General features: G+C 40.4%; 1 protein-coding gene across 11 annotated transcripts in view; it reads left to right on the plus strand.

Annotated features, from left to right (window-relative positions):
• LOC135242406 (NACHT, LRR and PYD domains-containing protein 3-like) overlaps positions 1-17,664 on the plus strand; it is a 50,247-nt gene that overhangs the window by 12,484 nt on the left and 20,099 nt on the right. For 9 of the 11 annotated variants that reach the window (XM_064313468.1, XM_064313469.1, XM_064313467.1 and 6 more), the window contains 2 exons: positions 755-928; positions 3,734-3,907. The exons of 1 other annotated variant lie outside the window; for it this stretch is intronic. In XM_064313468.1, the coding sequence (XP_064169538.1) occupies positions 755-928; positions 3,734-3,907 (348 nt within the window). The remainder of the gene's footprint in view (positions 1-754; positions 929-3,733; positions 3,908-17,664) is intronic. One more of the 11 variants, XM_064313474.1, reaches the window with a different exon arrangement.

A 17,664-nucleotide genomic window follows, 5' to 3' on the forward strand; every position in this document is an offset into this window, starting at 1 on the left:
GACTGGCGTGCCCTTATGACCAAATCTATCAGTTCTATAAATGTTTCATGTCCTCCTGCAAGGGTCTATGGTGATGATCCTTCTAAATGTGGTTTTCTAACTAACAATTCCATTTCCTTCCTCTTCTGTATGGTGTACTAGTTCCTGTTTCTAAAGTCAGTCTATCTTTAGTTATTCAGGTTGCAATGCTGTGGGAACACAGTTAAAACCAAAACTAAAGATGTAAACTCATTGTCCACTGTGAAAGATATGTGTTTTACATCTTTTCTTTTGGTGGTAGCTGTGCCAAAAGTCCCACAGTATTGCAAACTAACTCACTGTCCACTCTGAAAGATGGGTGGCTGGACTTTTGGGATGGGATGGGAGGGAGGGTTACGCCCAGAGATAAGATCATAGAAAAAGTATGAGCCCATTTGCCCCAATTCATAGAACTTACAGTATAAGAAAAGGGTCAGAATTTAATCTGTAGAACTGTCAGAGTTCAGTCCAGCAGCACATCTAATTATCAGATCCAAAGCACTGCAGTTGGAGAGTGTAGCACAGAACATCTTCAAACTTAAAATACACAATTCTCAAAAACTCTAATAAACAATTAAAAAAAAATTGTTTATTAGAGTCAAAGTAAGCAGTTTCTCCAAATGTTTGATCAGAAAATTTGAATCTTTAGCTCTATTTATTTTATAAAATTATAATTATAATATTATGAAAGGTGCCAATAATTCAGCGAGTTGAATGTATGAACTCTTCTTTGCAGACTGAACAGCTGTGGCCTCACAGAGAAGTCCTGTGATATTGTGGCCTCAGCTCTCCAGTCATCAAACTCACCCCTGAGAGATCTGGACCTCAGCTACAATAACCTGGGAGATTCAGGAGTGAAGCTGCTCTATGCTGGACTGATGAGTCCAAACTGTAAACTACAGAGACTGAGGTGAGTTGCGCTGTGTACTGTGTGACTTTATATAAATAGAATTAGTGATCCTGGTTTTGTAATGTATCGCTTCCTGTTTCTAAAGGGAATCCACCTTTAGCTGTGTGTTTGCTTGCAATACTGTGGGAATTGTGTGCAGCTAAAACCAAAAGTAAAAAAGCAAACTCACTGTTCACTCTTATGTGTTATCTTTTACATCTTTCCATTTTGTTGGTAGCTGTACAAACTGATTGTCCACTCTGTAAGATGGTAGCTGCAGTTCTGGGATGGGATGGGAGGGTTAAGCCCAGAGAAAATCATAGAAAAGAGGCGTTAGTCCCATTTCAGAGTACGTACTGTCACGGTTGAGGAGGGTGGGACGCAATTGCGGACCAAGGGGATCTAAAAAAAGTTAACCCTGAGGGGTAACCACAAAATCGCCGAGCGATAGAAAGGGACAGGGGAAATACCAAATAAAGAGCTAGATAATTGCTCCCTCCACTCACTGAAACTTCTGTCAGTGGGCTCAGAAAACTAAAAGAAATGAAACACTGCCGCAGCGTAGCTACCCAGAAAGAAAAACCCCACTAGAAAAACAGAGTGGAGTCACTTACAAAAGAAAAAGGACACTCGCAGCCTGGCAGGTAGAAAACAAAAGGAAAGCTAAAGAGAAGAGGGCAAAATGTCCTCCACAGTGCAAAGAGATAATCAGCTCGAGAAGAAACTAAATGGTGATCAAATCTGGCAGATAGGATCAATATGGTAACTTCTGCCGATTCTTACACCCCTACACACCAAGAGCATGACAAACAATGAGTCTGCGCTGAACCCCAGAAATCAGGGGCTAGATATAGGCCTCCCACACCTGACCATCATCAGGGACAATTAGCTCAGAGCAAATGCCTGTGAGGTGCCATCACCTCACCATAGCACTCACACACCTGCCCCTCCTCAGGGTCAATTAACCCACAGAAATCAGAGTGAGAGGTGCCACCACCTCACAACTTACAATATAAGAAATTGGACCGTTTGGATCAGAATGACATCTGTGCAACTGTCTGAGTTCAGTCCAACAGGACGTCTAATTCTCAGCTCCAAAGTGCTGCAGTTGGAGAGTGTAGCACAGACATCTTTCCCAGAGCATCAACAAGCTTAAAATCCTCGATTTCACTCTGCATCACTGAACAGGTCCATTGTTACATTTAACATTGCATGTTTTTTTATTTACCTAATATTAGATTACATTACATTTATTTGACAAACGCTTTTATCCAGAGTGACGTGCAATAAGTGCATACTGAAATTCATTGGAACAACTACAATACACAAGTCCAATAAGGTACAATGCTCATTATGTAACAGTTATCAATGGCCATGAGCACTCGAAAATCACACTAGGAGTCATGATCAGTCGCGATTTTAGCATAGCATTTCTGGTGGGGCAGTTTTGTATGACGTCACCATCACAAAAAATAAAGGTAGCCAATTAGTCTATGGTAGGCCTATTCTATTATATGGACTGCTCTGTAAGTACCAGGGAGCAGAAAGATTTACAAAATGAATAATAAAATAAAGACTCATTCAAACTTGAACTTAAGAAACTTCAAAATTAAAATAAAATCACACTTGCCTTGAAATTGAAAACTTTAGCTGGCTAGAGTGAGAGCACCTATTATCGACCACCCGAGGGGACGGGTGGGGGGGGGGAACGTGTATCGACCACCCTAACCGCTAGTGTATTTACTGTCTAAATGTAAAAAAACTAACTTCATACATATACATTTAGTTATATTAATACAGCCTTATTTACAATATCAACTTTAAGATAAGCAACACGCTCGGAATTATCTCATTGCGACCCATTAAATGCAAAGGCGCAGAGGTTGCTTCATAATTTCAAACTGCTTTCCTAACGGCTATTTTGCATTTTGCGACTTGGGTTACAACAGTGAATATGTACAGATTCCTAAACGTGCTGATAGCTACCACCCTTTCTCATATTAACCTCAAATACGCAAGATAGGACACTTATACAGTATGCTAGAAAATTTATGTGAAGTTCCATTCATTTATATGGGGTAGTCGATACACGTCCCCATAGCTAGCGCTGGACCACCTCTGACTTATTTTCCGGCACAGAAAAAAAATTGCTAAAGTACTGAAAAAATAACCACTGAAGGATAACAAGGACATTTTTTCCTACATAACTAGGTACAGGTTGTTACCGATATTTCACCTATTTCATATATAGTTCAAATCTATTTACGTTTTCTTGTCTGTCTAAGGTACTCTCACTCTAGCATTAGCGATAGACGTACATCAACCGATTAACGGTTACGTTTATTATTTTTTCGCCACCTGAGGTGGCTCACCTGTTGCTAGGCAGAGTTCGTAGGGGCAGTTTCTGCCCCTCCGCCCAGCGTAATTTGCGGGAGGTTTTCCCTGCTTACGCAGATCACGGTCACGTTGTTCCCCTAGCAACGATGGGGCAGAGTGCTCCGCTGCCCCACAGCAGAGAGATAGGACAGGGAGCGCAGTCCACAGTGCGAGCACACACACATACACACAAAGGAAATTACTCCAAAACAGCACTATAAGGATTGTGTGTCAAGTGTATCATATTTATACATGCCAATTTCACCACTGAATCACTATTTTGTATTAAATATAAAATCCATTATGCCACAACGTTAAGATGTTATGAGAATCTTGCACCACAGCGCCATCTTTGGTGGGGCACTGCCCCACATGCCCCAAATGTAAAAATGCCCCTGGTCATGATAACAGTATAATGTAGTTATACTATAATGCATTATCTCTTTGCAGACTGAACAGCTGTGACCTCACAGAGGAGTCCTGTGCTATTGTGGCCTCAGCTCTCCAATCATCAAACTCACCCCTGAGAGATCTGGACCTCAGCTACAATAACCTGGGAGATTCAGGAGTGAAGCTGCTCGGTGCTGGACTGATGAGTCCAAACTGTAAACTACAGAGACTGGGGTGAGTAGCGCTCTGTACTGTGTGACTTTAAATGGATATAATTAGTGATCATGGCTGTGTAAGGTTTTGAATTTTTTTCATTTTTTACAAAATTACTGACTCCATTAATTTTCTATTCATTCATTTTCTAAATCAGTAAAATGAATGTTTATGTGTGAATATAAGTTTACACACTGTATGAGCACATTCATATGAAATGATGGGCGGAAAGACCTATCGAGTGGAAATTAAATTGATAATCGGTCTAATTTGTTAAAAATGATCAAATATACGGCAGCACAGTGGTGCAGTGGGTAGCACTGTTGCCTCACAGCCACAGAAGGAATTAAATGAAAGGAAATTCCTAATCACAGCTTGTTTCCCCTAAAAATAGTCCCAGAAGGTCCAAACTGTAGCGTTTTTTTCCCCAAAGATGGTATTTCTAGATATAGCCTAATTTTGCCACTTCTACGTTTGCTGGTCAGGCACTCTTCATGGTAAGAAGAAATTTTAGGATTTTTCCGATATTACTTGTGTCGAAAGTGCTGCGATGGAAAAAACGATAGATTTACTCAGTAGCCACATCTGTCCAAAATGTAAACAAGCCAGGCAGTTTTTTTTTTTGTTTTTTTTGGCTTTTACAGTAGGCTACCTTTCCTCCTTGACATTATCCCTAAATGGCACAAAGGAAGTATCTGTGTTACTGACTGTTTGGCTAGCTAGTTAAGTTAGTTACATGACCACGTTGTCATAAAAATTTTCCCGACCGTGAAAACTGGCTTTATTAGCCTGCTTGCTAAAGCACCGCAAGCTTAGTAGTTAGCTAAAGCAAGTGTACATTTCAATAGCTACTCACTTAGCTATCAGGCTACCCAGATAGCCAGCGCCAGACCAGGTCCGTACCAGTTCTGGCCAAGGAGTGCTGACTTTTCCACGATATGAATTAAATCACATTTAATGCAGCTTTATTTATTTTAGGCTTACCTATTCACTACTGTGTCCAATGTGCCTTTCCTACCTTTCCTCCTTGACATTATCCTTAAATGGCACAAAGGAAGTATCTGTGTTACTGACTGTTTGGCTAGCTAGTTAAGTTAGTTGCATGACCACATTGTCATAAAATTTTTCCCGACTGTGAAAACTGCCTGACTTGTTTACATTCTGGAGTAAATCTATCGTTGTTTCCATTGCAGCACTTTAGACACAAGCAATATTGATACAGTGAGAAACCCTCTATTCTGCGGTCGAGTTGCTGAACAATAAGAAGATTATTATACCATTACCATGCCATTCTACAGCCAATATCCGGGACTAAATATTTTATAAATATACAACCTTACCATTGGTTTTACGCATAGCGATATCCGTTTTGAGACTGAGTGGTCATATATTGTATTACAATCCGTTTGTGAAATATACGCGCATTTGTGACGCCTGGGTACCTTCCAAAATAGCTGTGCGTAATACCACACGTGTTGTTTACGGCGTTGTTGCCCTTTTTAGTACAGTCTGGCTTTATTGACAATTCATTTATTCAGTAGGTGAGAGTATAAGCTTTCTAACGATGTATAACATGTCTGATTTTTCTTTTGGAATAGCATTTTAGAGGTCAGCGTAACCAAAAGTTTTCTCATCATTGCATTCACTGTGGTAGCAGTAAAAGACTATTATTATTGAGGAAATGTAAAAATGTAAAACTACTGTAAAAAGACTAACTCACTATATCACGACCACTCAGACTCACTACCATCTACTACTGCACACTGGGCTAAGGCAGGCAGACTCCCTTCTGTTACAAATTTGTACCCTTATGTCCTGTAAAAAAAAAAAATTAGATCCTGCATTAACTTTTCAAATAGTCATTTGAAAAGTATACATTTAATAACAAATTTAACCTGCAAGATGCTCTTTAGCAGTCCTTCAGGGCTGCTACAACAAGCTAACTGTTGCATTGGCTAACGCAAGTAGCTAGCTACTGCTCGATAAAAAAAGGGAAATCTGAAAAAAGGAAATCTGGACAACCTCCTCTGCCTCTATGGACCAGCCTCCTCTGGTTAAAAAAGCTTAAATAAAATGTACTTTTTTAGTGATGTGTTTAAAAGTAGTTTGCAATTTCCACATTATAATACAATACAATACAATAGTAGAGAATTGAAGATGAAATTATCATTGGACCAACGCAATGTCAATATTGTATTCTGGTTGTTGATTGGTTAGGGACTACATCCTCCGTTGGAGCATCATTTTATGTGTTTTGGCCAATAACAGATTAGCATGAAAAATAATGAAGTACATTAAATTGATATGAGATCCCGCCCTAAGGAGGACAGCAGAACCCCGTCCTCCTCTGCCCACTACCACCACTTCACAGGGACTGCCATTTGCCTTCTTGCGTGCCCTGCAGGTGTCACTGTTGAAGCATTTTAATCAGAATTTCAATAATGGATTTTTTCCCAAGAAGAGAGAAAAAATATTTTATAAATGATACTGAGATTTGGTAATGGTTTATTTCAACCAATTATTCTTTTTTTAATATTTTGATCTCCCTCATGCCTCTCAAAAATAGAGGCGAAGCAACCTCCTCTGCCCCTATGGACCAGCCTCCTCTAGTGTACTATGCCTATTTCAGACCTGCCAATCTTAGGAAAATATTTTGAGTACCACAATAGTCAGTTTAACGCGTAGTTCACGTGATTTCGCACCACTTCGCTTTGCACGCACACACGCACACACAAGCCTTTCTTAATAATTCTAGTTTTGACTGTTGAAGTGATCAGGCAAAATTGTATAATTTGAAAAAATAATTCAAAAATATCACTTGCACTGCACTGGGCTATATTATGATTCACTTGCAAGTCAAAAGTTTGAGTACACCTGCTTAGAACAATTTTTTCATGATTAATATTTAATTATATGATATGTGTGCATATACAAATTTATAACCATCAGTTAAGTGAATTGCATTCAATTATTTTATAAAAATAGAAATTATTTATTTTGTACATCGTAACATGTTTTCATTTTCAAGTATTTACAGAAAATTATGTTGTAATGTAAAAAAAAAAAAAACTTATGTTGCGATGTAAAACACTGTTAATTATGAATAAAGTTTCTGTTCATGATTTCCATTTTTATTTAATAATTAACTAATTGAATCAGCTTATATTGGCACACATCATATAGGCCTAATGGGGGAAAAAGTATTCAGTTGAAAACTTATCTAGGAATGTAGGCCTTTGTAACTAGAGGTTTAGCTAAATTATTACCTGAAGCTCCTTGGTGGCTAAAGTCAAAATCATAATTGCACAATGTGCAAAACGGACGTTTTGAGGGGCGGAGGCACAGCCATTGCTCCTGATATTTTGCGAGGAACTTCTGGGGGGCATGGACTCGCTTCTTTTTAGTAGGTCTGCTGCTCTCTCTCTCTCCTTGTTAGTATCCTCGTCATCTGACGTCATGATTATTTTCTAACTACAAGGCTGGTCGGGTGACTGGCTGCAATAATGGGAATTATTTGCTATGTTAGTCTATAGTCACCTTTGCAATGGTCACTTTGCTCCAACAGAGCGTACGCGATTCAAAGTATTTTTCGGGTGCTGTACTGTGTATGTATTTCAAGGAATTCAAATGTATGTAGCTAATCATAAACAGTTATTTAGTGACAAACAGTTTATAGTTTTATAGTTTTGATATAGCATGTTAGCCTGTTGGGATTGCTAGCCAGTCAAAAGTGCAGACACACCCCAGACGGGTTAAACCCAATGCTGTGTTTCATATGCCACCAGTGATAGAACGTACCAGTTGTAGCAGAGTGTTCTACTAATAAATATTATGCTGCCAATGACAGAATATAGTAGGCCAGTTGAAGTGTTTTTAATAGACTCTATGATGAAATCTGTTAAGCATCTACATACCCTACAATGCACATAGTAGCATGAAAGACACACAAACACATAGCTACACAGTGCAGAATAGGTAACTTAAAACAGTGCTCTGTATTTGTTTGGGGAAAATAATAAATAGAAAGAGAACCATTAATGGGTCTTTAGGGAGGTTTTTGGAATGATGGGAATGAAAACTGGCAAGAGATAGCCAGAGATTTGAGACTGGCTAACATAGCTAAACATGCTAGCGCTGATTATTTACTATTTCGTGTAGATGCTTTGATGGTCTGTTCCAGTTAGCTGCGTCTCAGAGGTTGATCCTGTAGTGTTCAGCGATTTGGAGTAAGTGGGTCATCGCCTGAATGTTTTACTCCACAATTAATATTATGCCAGATAGGGCTGTGCATTGGTAAGAATCTGGCGATAGGATACGTATCACGATAAAGGGGTTACGATTCATTATTTTGCTAGATATTGCGATACTGTAACCAAGGAGATATATTACGACTTTTTTCTAATGCTAATATTAGCTGTGCGCCCTTACGCTACTTCCTGTCTCAGCAGGGTTCCTGCAGGTTTCAACAAGTTAAATTTAAGACTTTTGAAGACCTTTTTAAGACCACATTGAATAGAATTTAATACCTATTTCACGCCATATTGGCAGAAAAGTATGAAGGAAAATTACTATCAAAGAAGAAAACCCACAAAACCATGTGGGTCAAGGGATATCCACTAAAGTCTAACCAAGCTGAAGATGTAGCATAATGCATTGTGGAATTTTTCTACAGGATTGGAGCTCTTAAAATAGTTCTCACAGACTGAGGAGGGGAATTTGGGAATAAGGTGCTGTCCTATCATCCTACTACTTGAGTAAAGAAACTTTGACTAGTTGGACCCCATAAAGTTTTATAAGCACACTAATATAGCATTCTTTCTTAAACTAAGGAAGCCTATTTCGTTCACTTTTGAACAAGTATAGGCCTACACATCAGGGGAAAATACTCAAGATTATACTTCTTTGCAACATTTAGTACACCAAGTATTCTCAAGCAGGCTGCAGAATTTATACTAAAATGCTTAACTAGTAGTGAGACACAATGCTCAGTGGATGTTTAAGTTACTTCTGAGTTTTATACACTAAAACGTGAATCAGTTAAATCACAAAGTTGTCAAAATCAGACTAGTTGGCCTATATTTAAAGTTAACGAGTAGCCTACAGTTTTTATTTTATTTTTTACATTTTTGTGCATGGTAGGTTTGATCTAAATTCAGTTACAGAATACAGCGCTTTTTTCCAAAAATGGTATTTCTCGATGTAATTGTCTCGCCGTGTTTCTACGGTTGCGGGTCAGGCACTTTTCACGGTAAGAATTGTTTTCCGATATTGCTTGTGTCGAAAGTGCTGCGATGAAAACAACAATAGATTTACCCAGGAGCCATATCTGTTCAAAATGTAAACAAGTAAGGCATTCTTCACGGTCGGGAAAATTTTATGACGACACTACATTGGACACACTTGATGCTCCCAAAGCAGGGGTGAACACAGAAGAGATGGCAGGTGTTTGTTGTTGGTTTTTCACTTGGGTCTTGTGTTTCTCTGACTGACCATGCGATTCTAAAGCCCCCAATGTTCCTAGTTTAACTTTTCTTTCATAAGGTGCACTGGGCTTCAAAAATGTTCCCCTCTACTGGTTTCAACCAAGCACTAAACGTGCTTTTCTCCAACCACGTATTGTTAAACTTACACTTCCCCATAGTTCCCGATAAAGTTACAAAAGTAAAGATTTTAAGACGTATAATCGCGACACGCTAGCAGAATTCCTCTTTACCTCATGGTGCATGTCCACTGCAGCGTCTAAAGCAGCGCAATTAGACGCCTCCCATTAATTTCCTATGGGACAACCTTCAATCTGCCCCGCAGTGCATTCTGGTAGCGGCACGCTGAAGCGACGTGTAGCAGCCAGAGACTGTAAAAAATATGGACAAAGCTACTGTGACGTCACCCATTGACTCTCCGTGGGTCTCTAAAACACGTTTTGAAGCTCAATGGCGGGCGCGGCCATGTTGTCGATTTGGAGCCAAAACCATAGAGTTAGGCGGCTCTGTGATTTTTACAATGTGATTGACAGTCCGGTGCGGAAAAGCCCATCAACCTGAACGAACGATTGCAGAACGAACCTGAGGCTAGCTGACTGTCTGCTGTTATGTTTTAAAATATATTATCAGATGTTTACGCAGTTTAATTTCCATCCGTGACTGTACTGTGTCATGTAATCACGTTATATGTATGGCATTAAAAATACAATTATGTTCAGTTATCTTCAATTTATGTTTCTCAGCAAAGCGAATATGCTTATCTAACATATCAGCTTGCCAGTGAGCTAGGTAGGCTATCCGTGGTTAGCTCACGCATTAGCAATATGAACCACAGGGGAAGAACATCGATAGGCTCATTTTCGTATAACTGTCTGGTAGACCTGCTGTTAACCGAGCAAGTTATCGTCGTAGGTTTTCGCCACAGTCAGTTAATGAGTCAGTAACTGCTACTAGCTACTCCATCGTCGTTTGTGGTGTTCACTTGCTGGGTGACGCTAGCTGACCGATCGTTCGCAAATCACTTTGTACCGAATAAAAATGAACACTGTCAGCGGTGATTAACAAATCTACCAAGTATTTTAATAACTGATCTGCAGGCGTGTAAATATGACAACGCAATTTGTACAGCAAGTTTTCCACCTGTTGCATGAAGACAAAAATAATGTAGCCTACACTGAATTTCTAATTATTATTAGGCTATTATTTTTTTCTTGTAAATCATCAAAACCAATGGAGAAAAGCCAATATACGCAAGGCCCCCAGGACCGATTCTGAGAACCGCTGTCTTAAATGCCTAGCTTGTCGGTCTCTTAAATGCTAAAAACATGTTCCTTTCTAAATGCCAAGATGGTTAATTTCGTTAAATACTGTGTGTGATTTCATCGTGTGTTGTATGTTATTCAGCAAATGAACCTTGAGACTCTTAATTCGCTTCGTGAAACTCAAAAAGTGTTTATCCCAAAATCGGGATTATAGTAGCTTTGTCACATGCATGAAGCATGGCCCAGGTAGACATTTACGGAATGTACACGACTGACAAGCCGTCAAACACGTCTGACAGATTGAATGTTTGCCAGTTAAGGTTAGCTAGCTAGTCAAATGGCTTAGTAGCCGAAGTTGTGAACTGTTTTAGCATAGGCTACTAGACTACCAAATATAGCAAGCTGATTACGCTTTCTGCCAACTAATTATTTGGTTAAGTAGGCTAAAGGAAATAGTAAAAATGACTCGGCTACCGAAAAACTTAAGAGGAGGATTATTTTATGGTCATCTAGTGCAGCTGTAAATAACACGCCATAATGAAATCACCACGAAATGGGATGCCTGCATTTTCTGACTTCGCACAGGTGGACCGTGGCCGGAGCCGTAATGTCAAGGCCAAGAAGCGCCACCGCCCACCCCAGTGACCATAGACTGTAGCCCCAACTGTAGCTCAGTCCTCCGCAGTAATCCGGAAGTGACGCAAGCTGTACCTCATTGGTCCAGAACAAATATTGGCACTGTGCCCAAATGACGCAATAAATCATGAAATCGACCCATGGACAGTCATAAGACGAATAAAATACACATATTATGACTATTTGTTCTTGTGAGAAAAAATTATTGACTTTGTATTTTGATCGCATTTGTACCGTAGACTTACATGGAAACCGGATATGAAAACACCTATACTGGAGCCATCCGTAGTGGCGCTAGTGAGCAACCAGGAACTACAACACCAGGAAATGAGCTTCAAAAACGAAGTCTGGTTTTGGCCGCTTGGTAGCAGCGCGACGAAAAAGTTGAGCAGAGCTGAACTTTATGCAAATGAATCCGTCGAGTGCGTTTCATTGAGCAAATCAGGTGAAGGCTGTGTTGCTGTTTTCAGCAGGACTTTGTAACACCCACCAGCGCCCATCACATTTTTTTTTGACACGCCCCCAAGCAGCCAGGCAATGTGAAGCGACGCGTCGACACACGATATTTGACGCTGCAGTGGACATAACCACAATAAATTTAACATTACTTGATTTCTTGCTATTCGCTTGCTAGCTAATTTGAGTAGGATTGTAAGCATCAAATAACCTTGATTGTAAGGCTAGCTTTGCTTGTTTGCTACCTACCAATGTTTTCTTGCAAGTCGTGTTTTGATTTTGAAGGAATTCAACTGAATGATTTGGGTATGATTTTACCCAAAAATCCAACATGCCACGTTTCGGTGCCTGGATTCAAGTTGTTTTTGCAAATTGCAGCGATCCATTTGCTTCTCTTTTCTTTAGCTTTCGGCAGTCTGTAAAAAGATAGCTCCGATTTCTTGTTGAATGTCCATGGACCACTGGTTCTTTGGTAAGTTGTAAGGATCACTGTCGAGTCCAGCTGCCTTTAATTTAAGCAGATAATCGTTTGTTTTACTCATGGTTTTGCAGTTTCCTCTACTAAAGGCAGCGGTGTTACAGCATGTTTTGCCACTCAGTCCCGACTGAGGGGGCATATTCCGGTGGGAAAGTGACGTCAATGCATACCCTCTATACATGTCTATGGCTGAGACCCCTGTCTCAGTTTACGTTGTTACGTTGGAGTGGAAGAGTCAAATGGCTGAAGATAGATTACAACACTGCTATCTAGCGGTTGGGGGTTTAAACACAACACAAAATGAACCACTGCCACGAATCTTTGCATGTGAACTATTAATTAAAAATCGATACAGTGTTTTTGAGAATTGATACAGTATCGCAAAACATAATATCGCGATACTCAAGTGTATCAATATTTTCTTACACCCCTAATGCCAGTTCAGTGAGATGCCCTTGTCACGCACTGCCTGAGGAAGCAGTGGGGAGTTATTTATTAGCTGGTTTGTCTGTCTGCGACCTTGCAGCTCTTTTTAGGGTGGGTGAGAGAACAGTTCAGCGTAGACTGGCAGAGCATGGCATAAGATCAGTCTGAGATCAGGGGGCAACAAGCGAGCCTAGATGTATGTACTGGATTTAAGCTACTGTAGTATGGTGCACTGCTCAAGTTTGGGCCACAGACTGTTGTTCTGGTAGATTACATATCCAGCCTCCTACTCTGCTACTCGGGACATGATTGTTATGCCTGAATGTAAACGCCAAGCCCCCTCATTATCATATGCATGAAGGCATACAGAAATAAATAAATACAGAAGTAAATAAATATAGAAATACATATACAGTACTGTGCCAAAGTCTTAGGCACCTGTAAAAAAATGCTGTACAGCTAAGATGCTTTCAAAAATAATGAAATTAAAGGTTATAAATATCGAAAAATAATATAAATATAAAGACTAAATAAAAACTAAATAAAATTAATGTTTGGTGTGACCACCCTTTGCCTTTATAACTACATCAATTCTCTTAGGTACACTGTCCTGCAGTTTTATATGAAAATCAGCTGGTAGGTTGTTTCATTTTGGAGAACTTGCCACAGTTCTTCTGCAGATTTTGGCTGCTTCGCTTGCTTCTGGCTCTCCAGGTAATCCCAGAGACCCTTGATCAAGTTTGTATCTGAAAAGTAGTCTATTACTTAAAATATTACAAAAATGTATCTGTAAAATTTCATTTTTTGGAAAATTCATGTTTGGAAATCTCAATTTTTGCTTTTTTCTACTGACACACTAATGCAGAAAACAAAAAGTAAACATCTAAGACCAAATATATACTATATATTATATTTAAAAATCTAGGGTGCCTAAGACTTTTGCATAGTACTGTACTTGAAGGAATCAAGAAATTATCTCTTCATTTATTTGTGTACATTTCAGATTAATCCTTGCATTTTTATTTATTCATTCCTTCATTTATTGATTTATAATTTTGGAATTTTTGGTACTTCATAGACCAGAATTCTCAATAATTTGATGAAACAACGTCAGGATTCATCTAAACACTGACTCTAAAGGCCATGATACATGGGCAACTTCTTTGGGCAATTTTACCGGCAATATTGCCGGCAACTCAAGTTGCCCGGATACACTGGTGGCAATGGAGTGGCAACGGGCAATGGGCAACGTAACTGAAAAAGAATGTTCGGTAACCAATAACCATTCAAATTGCACATTCATGCCTCTGAAACCTTACCTGGACCTGTCAGAACATAATATTCTGTTACCTGGGGGATATTATCTTGGAGGCGTTAAGCATAAAAATGGAGGACCTGAAACTTTTTCCTCCATGGAGTACCTGTTCAGGATCAGCTGTCACAGCATTTGGCATATTGTCATGGATACCTGCAAGGCATTTTATCAAAGCCTCCAGCCTGAATTTATGAAATTACCATCAACAGCAAAGGAATGGGAGGCTGTAGCCCAGAAGTTTGAACGAAGATGGGATTTTACCAATTGCATCGAGGCTTTAGATGGGAAACCTTACACCTCATGAGGCTATATCCAAGCACTCAACTGGACAATGATAAGAGGATATTTAATTACCTTCTCTCTCGGGCAAGAAGATGTGTGGAGAACGCCTTTGGGGTTTTGTCCAACAGGTTGCGAGTCTTCAAACAGCCCATTGGGATTGCACCTCAAAAAGTGGTGTGTATCACCAAGGCAGCCTGTGCACTGCATAACTACCTTCGCACACATTATGCCACACGACAGGTGTACTCCCCAAACACCTTAGTAGATCAGGTGGACCAGGAAACCGGAGATGTAATTCCAGGATCCTGGAGAGAAGAACCAGAGTGCCTATTTCAGCTGGAACCTACTCATGACAGAAACCCAACTACAGATGCCAAAACTATCAAACAAGAGTTTACCTCCTACTTCTATACAAATGGAGCAGTCAGTTGGCAGAACAGTGCCATTTCCTTGTAGTGCATGATGTTCCTCAACATACTATAGATTTTAGAAGTAAAACTTATTTACCAAATTCAAATTAAGGAAGGGGAATTAAGTGTATTTGTTAAATTAATTTGAATTAATTTATATTACATTACATTACATTATAGGCATTTAGCTGACGCTCTTATCCAGAGCGACTTACAACAGTGTAACCAAACTCAGGATCAAGTCCACTTAAGTCCATTGAACAAAATGCAGATAAAAAGCCTTTACTATGGTAGCATACAGTAAGGAGAAACAAGATAGTCTGAACCAAAAATTTTTTTTTTTTTTTTTTTTTTTTTTTTTTTAATAGTTATGGGAGGGGGTTTAGGGAAGAGGAGAGAGGTACACAGAGAAGAGGTGCGTCTTGAGTTTCCGTTTGAAGGTGCTCAGACACTCTGCTGTTCTGACCTCCACTGGAAGATCGTTCCACCATCGTGGGGCCAGAACTGCAAAGAGTCGAGACCTTGTTGCTGCTCGTGTAGGGGGAGGAATCAGCCGCCCTGTAGTAGCCGATCGGAGCGATCTGGCCGGCTTGTAGGGTCTGATCATCTTCTGCAGATAACCAGGAGCTGACCCCTTGACTGCTTGGAAAGCAAGCACCAGTGTCTTAAACCGGATGCGAGCTTGCACTGGTAGCCAGTGGAGGGAGATGAGGAGGGGAGTGACGTGGGAGTCACGAGGGAGGTTGTAAACCAGACGTGCTGCTGCATTCTGGATGAGCTGAAGGGGTCTGGTGGCTGATGCTGGGAGGCCAGCCAGGAGGGAGTTGTAGTAGTCCAGACGTGACAGTATCATGGCCTGGACCAGGAGCTGTGTGGAATAATTGGTGAGGAGTGGTCTTATTCTGCGGATATTGTACAGGATGAACCTGCACGACCGGGTGGTTGCCGCGATATTCTCAGAGAGTGCCAGCCTGTTGTCCAGCACAACTCCAAGATTTCGGGCACTCTGCGAAGGGTGTAGGGGAGTGTCTCCTAAAGAAATGGGCAGATGAGAAGTGGGAGAGGTAAGAGAAGGAATATGGAGAAGTTCCGTTTTGCTTGTGTTGAGTTTGAGCTGGTGTTTGGTCATCCAGCTCTGGATGTCACTCAGGCAGGCGGATATGCGATCGGAGACCTGAGTGTCTGTGGGAGAGAAAGAGTAGAAAAGTTGAATATCATCTGCATAGAGATGATATGACATGCCATGGGCGGCAATAACAGGGCCAAGGGACCTAGTATACAGAGAAAAGAGGAGGGGACCAAGGACAGAGCCCTGAGGGACCCCAGTTGTGAGGGGACGAGGAGCTGATACTGCACCGGCCCAGGCAACCTGGAAGGAGCGGCCGGAGAGATAGGACGCAATCCAGTTGAGGGCTGGTCCGCAAATTCCCAATTCTGTCAGGGAAGACAGAAGTGTAGGATGGTCAACGGTGTCGAAGGCAGCTGAGAGGTCAAGAAGAATTAGGACAGATGAACGGGATACTGCGTGTGCTGCGTGGAGAGACTCAGTGACGGAGAGCAGGGCAGTCTCCGTCGAGTGACCGGGTCTGAAACCAGACTGCTGAGGGTCTTGGAGGTTATGCTTAGAAAGAAAAGAGGAAAGTTGGTTAGACGCAGCACGTATGTATTTATATTTATTCAGTTAATTCATTACACATTTATTCAAAATATTTTTTAATTCAAATTCTCACTACACATAGAAAAGTAATGAAAACAAGTAAACAGGTGATTATAAACTGAATTTTTTTTTAGATTTTATTGAACATTAATTACAGTATAGTCTTTCCTCTTGTATGTTATTACTTAAATAAAATGTGTAATAAAAAAAAACTCATTGGTTAACTAGTTCTATCTGAGATTACTCTTCTATATTGGTATGTACAACTTCAATAATCTTCCTCTTCACACTCCTTAGTTTCTCCACCGGCACCTCTTGCAGACATTCATCTAAATATTTAAAAAATCCTGCATGTACTGTCTCCGGCTTCTGTTCTTGTCTTTTTAAGCACTCCAAGGCATACTAGCTCAGGAGGTAAGACCGATTGTCTGGCAGTCGGAGGGTTGCCGGTTCAAACCCCGCCCTGGGCGTGTCGAAGTGTCCTTGAGCAAGACACCTAACCCCTAACTGCTCTGGCGAATGAGAGGTATCAATTGTAAAGCGCTTTGGATAAAAGCGCTATATAAATGCAGTCCATTTACTATATATAAATGCAGTCCATTTACCATACTCCATTGCCACCTCTGCTTTGCTGATGTCCCGTTTTTTGTGTTTTTACATTTGTTACGCCAAGTTACATAACAAGGCCAAGTGACTTGAAAGAATTGTGGAAATATTGGGTAGCAATGCTTTGGAATACATCGTATTTAATTTCGGTGAGGCAAGATAGCCTGTATTGTTTGTAGTACCGTAACTTGGCGTCATTTTGATATCAAAACTTCTAATGGCAGGTCTGGATTTTGGCAGTCTGAATGAATGAGTTATAGACGGTGTATGTTTTGTATGTGTGAGTAACTTGGCATTTTTGTACGTTGAAAACGTGTTTTTTATGAGATATCATTTCTTTTTGCAAAGCGTTTTATTATGAGAGTGAGAAATGCGAAGTGACCCTGTAAGAAACGGTTGTGGATTATGGCTATCCTTGTGTGAATTTGTACAGTATGATGAGCGTGTACTGCTTAGCAGTTTCGGTTTGCTATATATGTAAAACAGTGGCTGTGACAAAGGGTGTGGTGGCGTAAGCATAAACGCAACAGAAACGCAGGTGAAATATGGCCAGTGTATGTATGTACTACGGATTTGACGGCCATCCAACGAGCCTTGATTGAGAAAAGAATCAGCAAGCCCGTAGAATTAGAGGTCGCAACTTGTGTACCCTCCTGTCCTGCTCCGTTGTCTGTTATTTCGTGGGGATGCACTTTTAGTGTTTGTAAGGTTTGTAAGGCATTTTGATAGGCTTATCTGCAGGTAGGAATCCTCTTCGCTGTTTTGCTAAA

The sequence above is a fragment of the Anguilla rostrata genome, chromosome 16 (assembly GCF_018555375.3).
Source record: "Anguilla rostrata isolate EN2019 chromosome 16, ASM1855537v3, whole genome shotgun sequence".
Classification (NCBI taxonomy): Eukaryota; Metazoa; Chordata; class Actinopteri; order Anguilliformes; family Anguillidae; genus Anguilla; species Anguilla rostrata.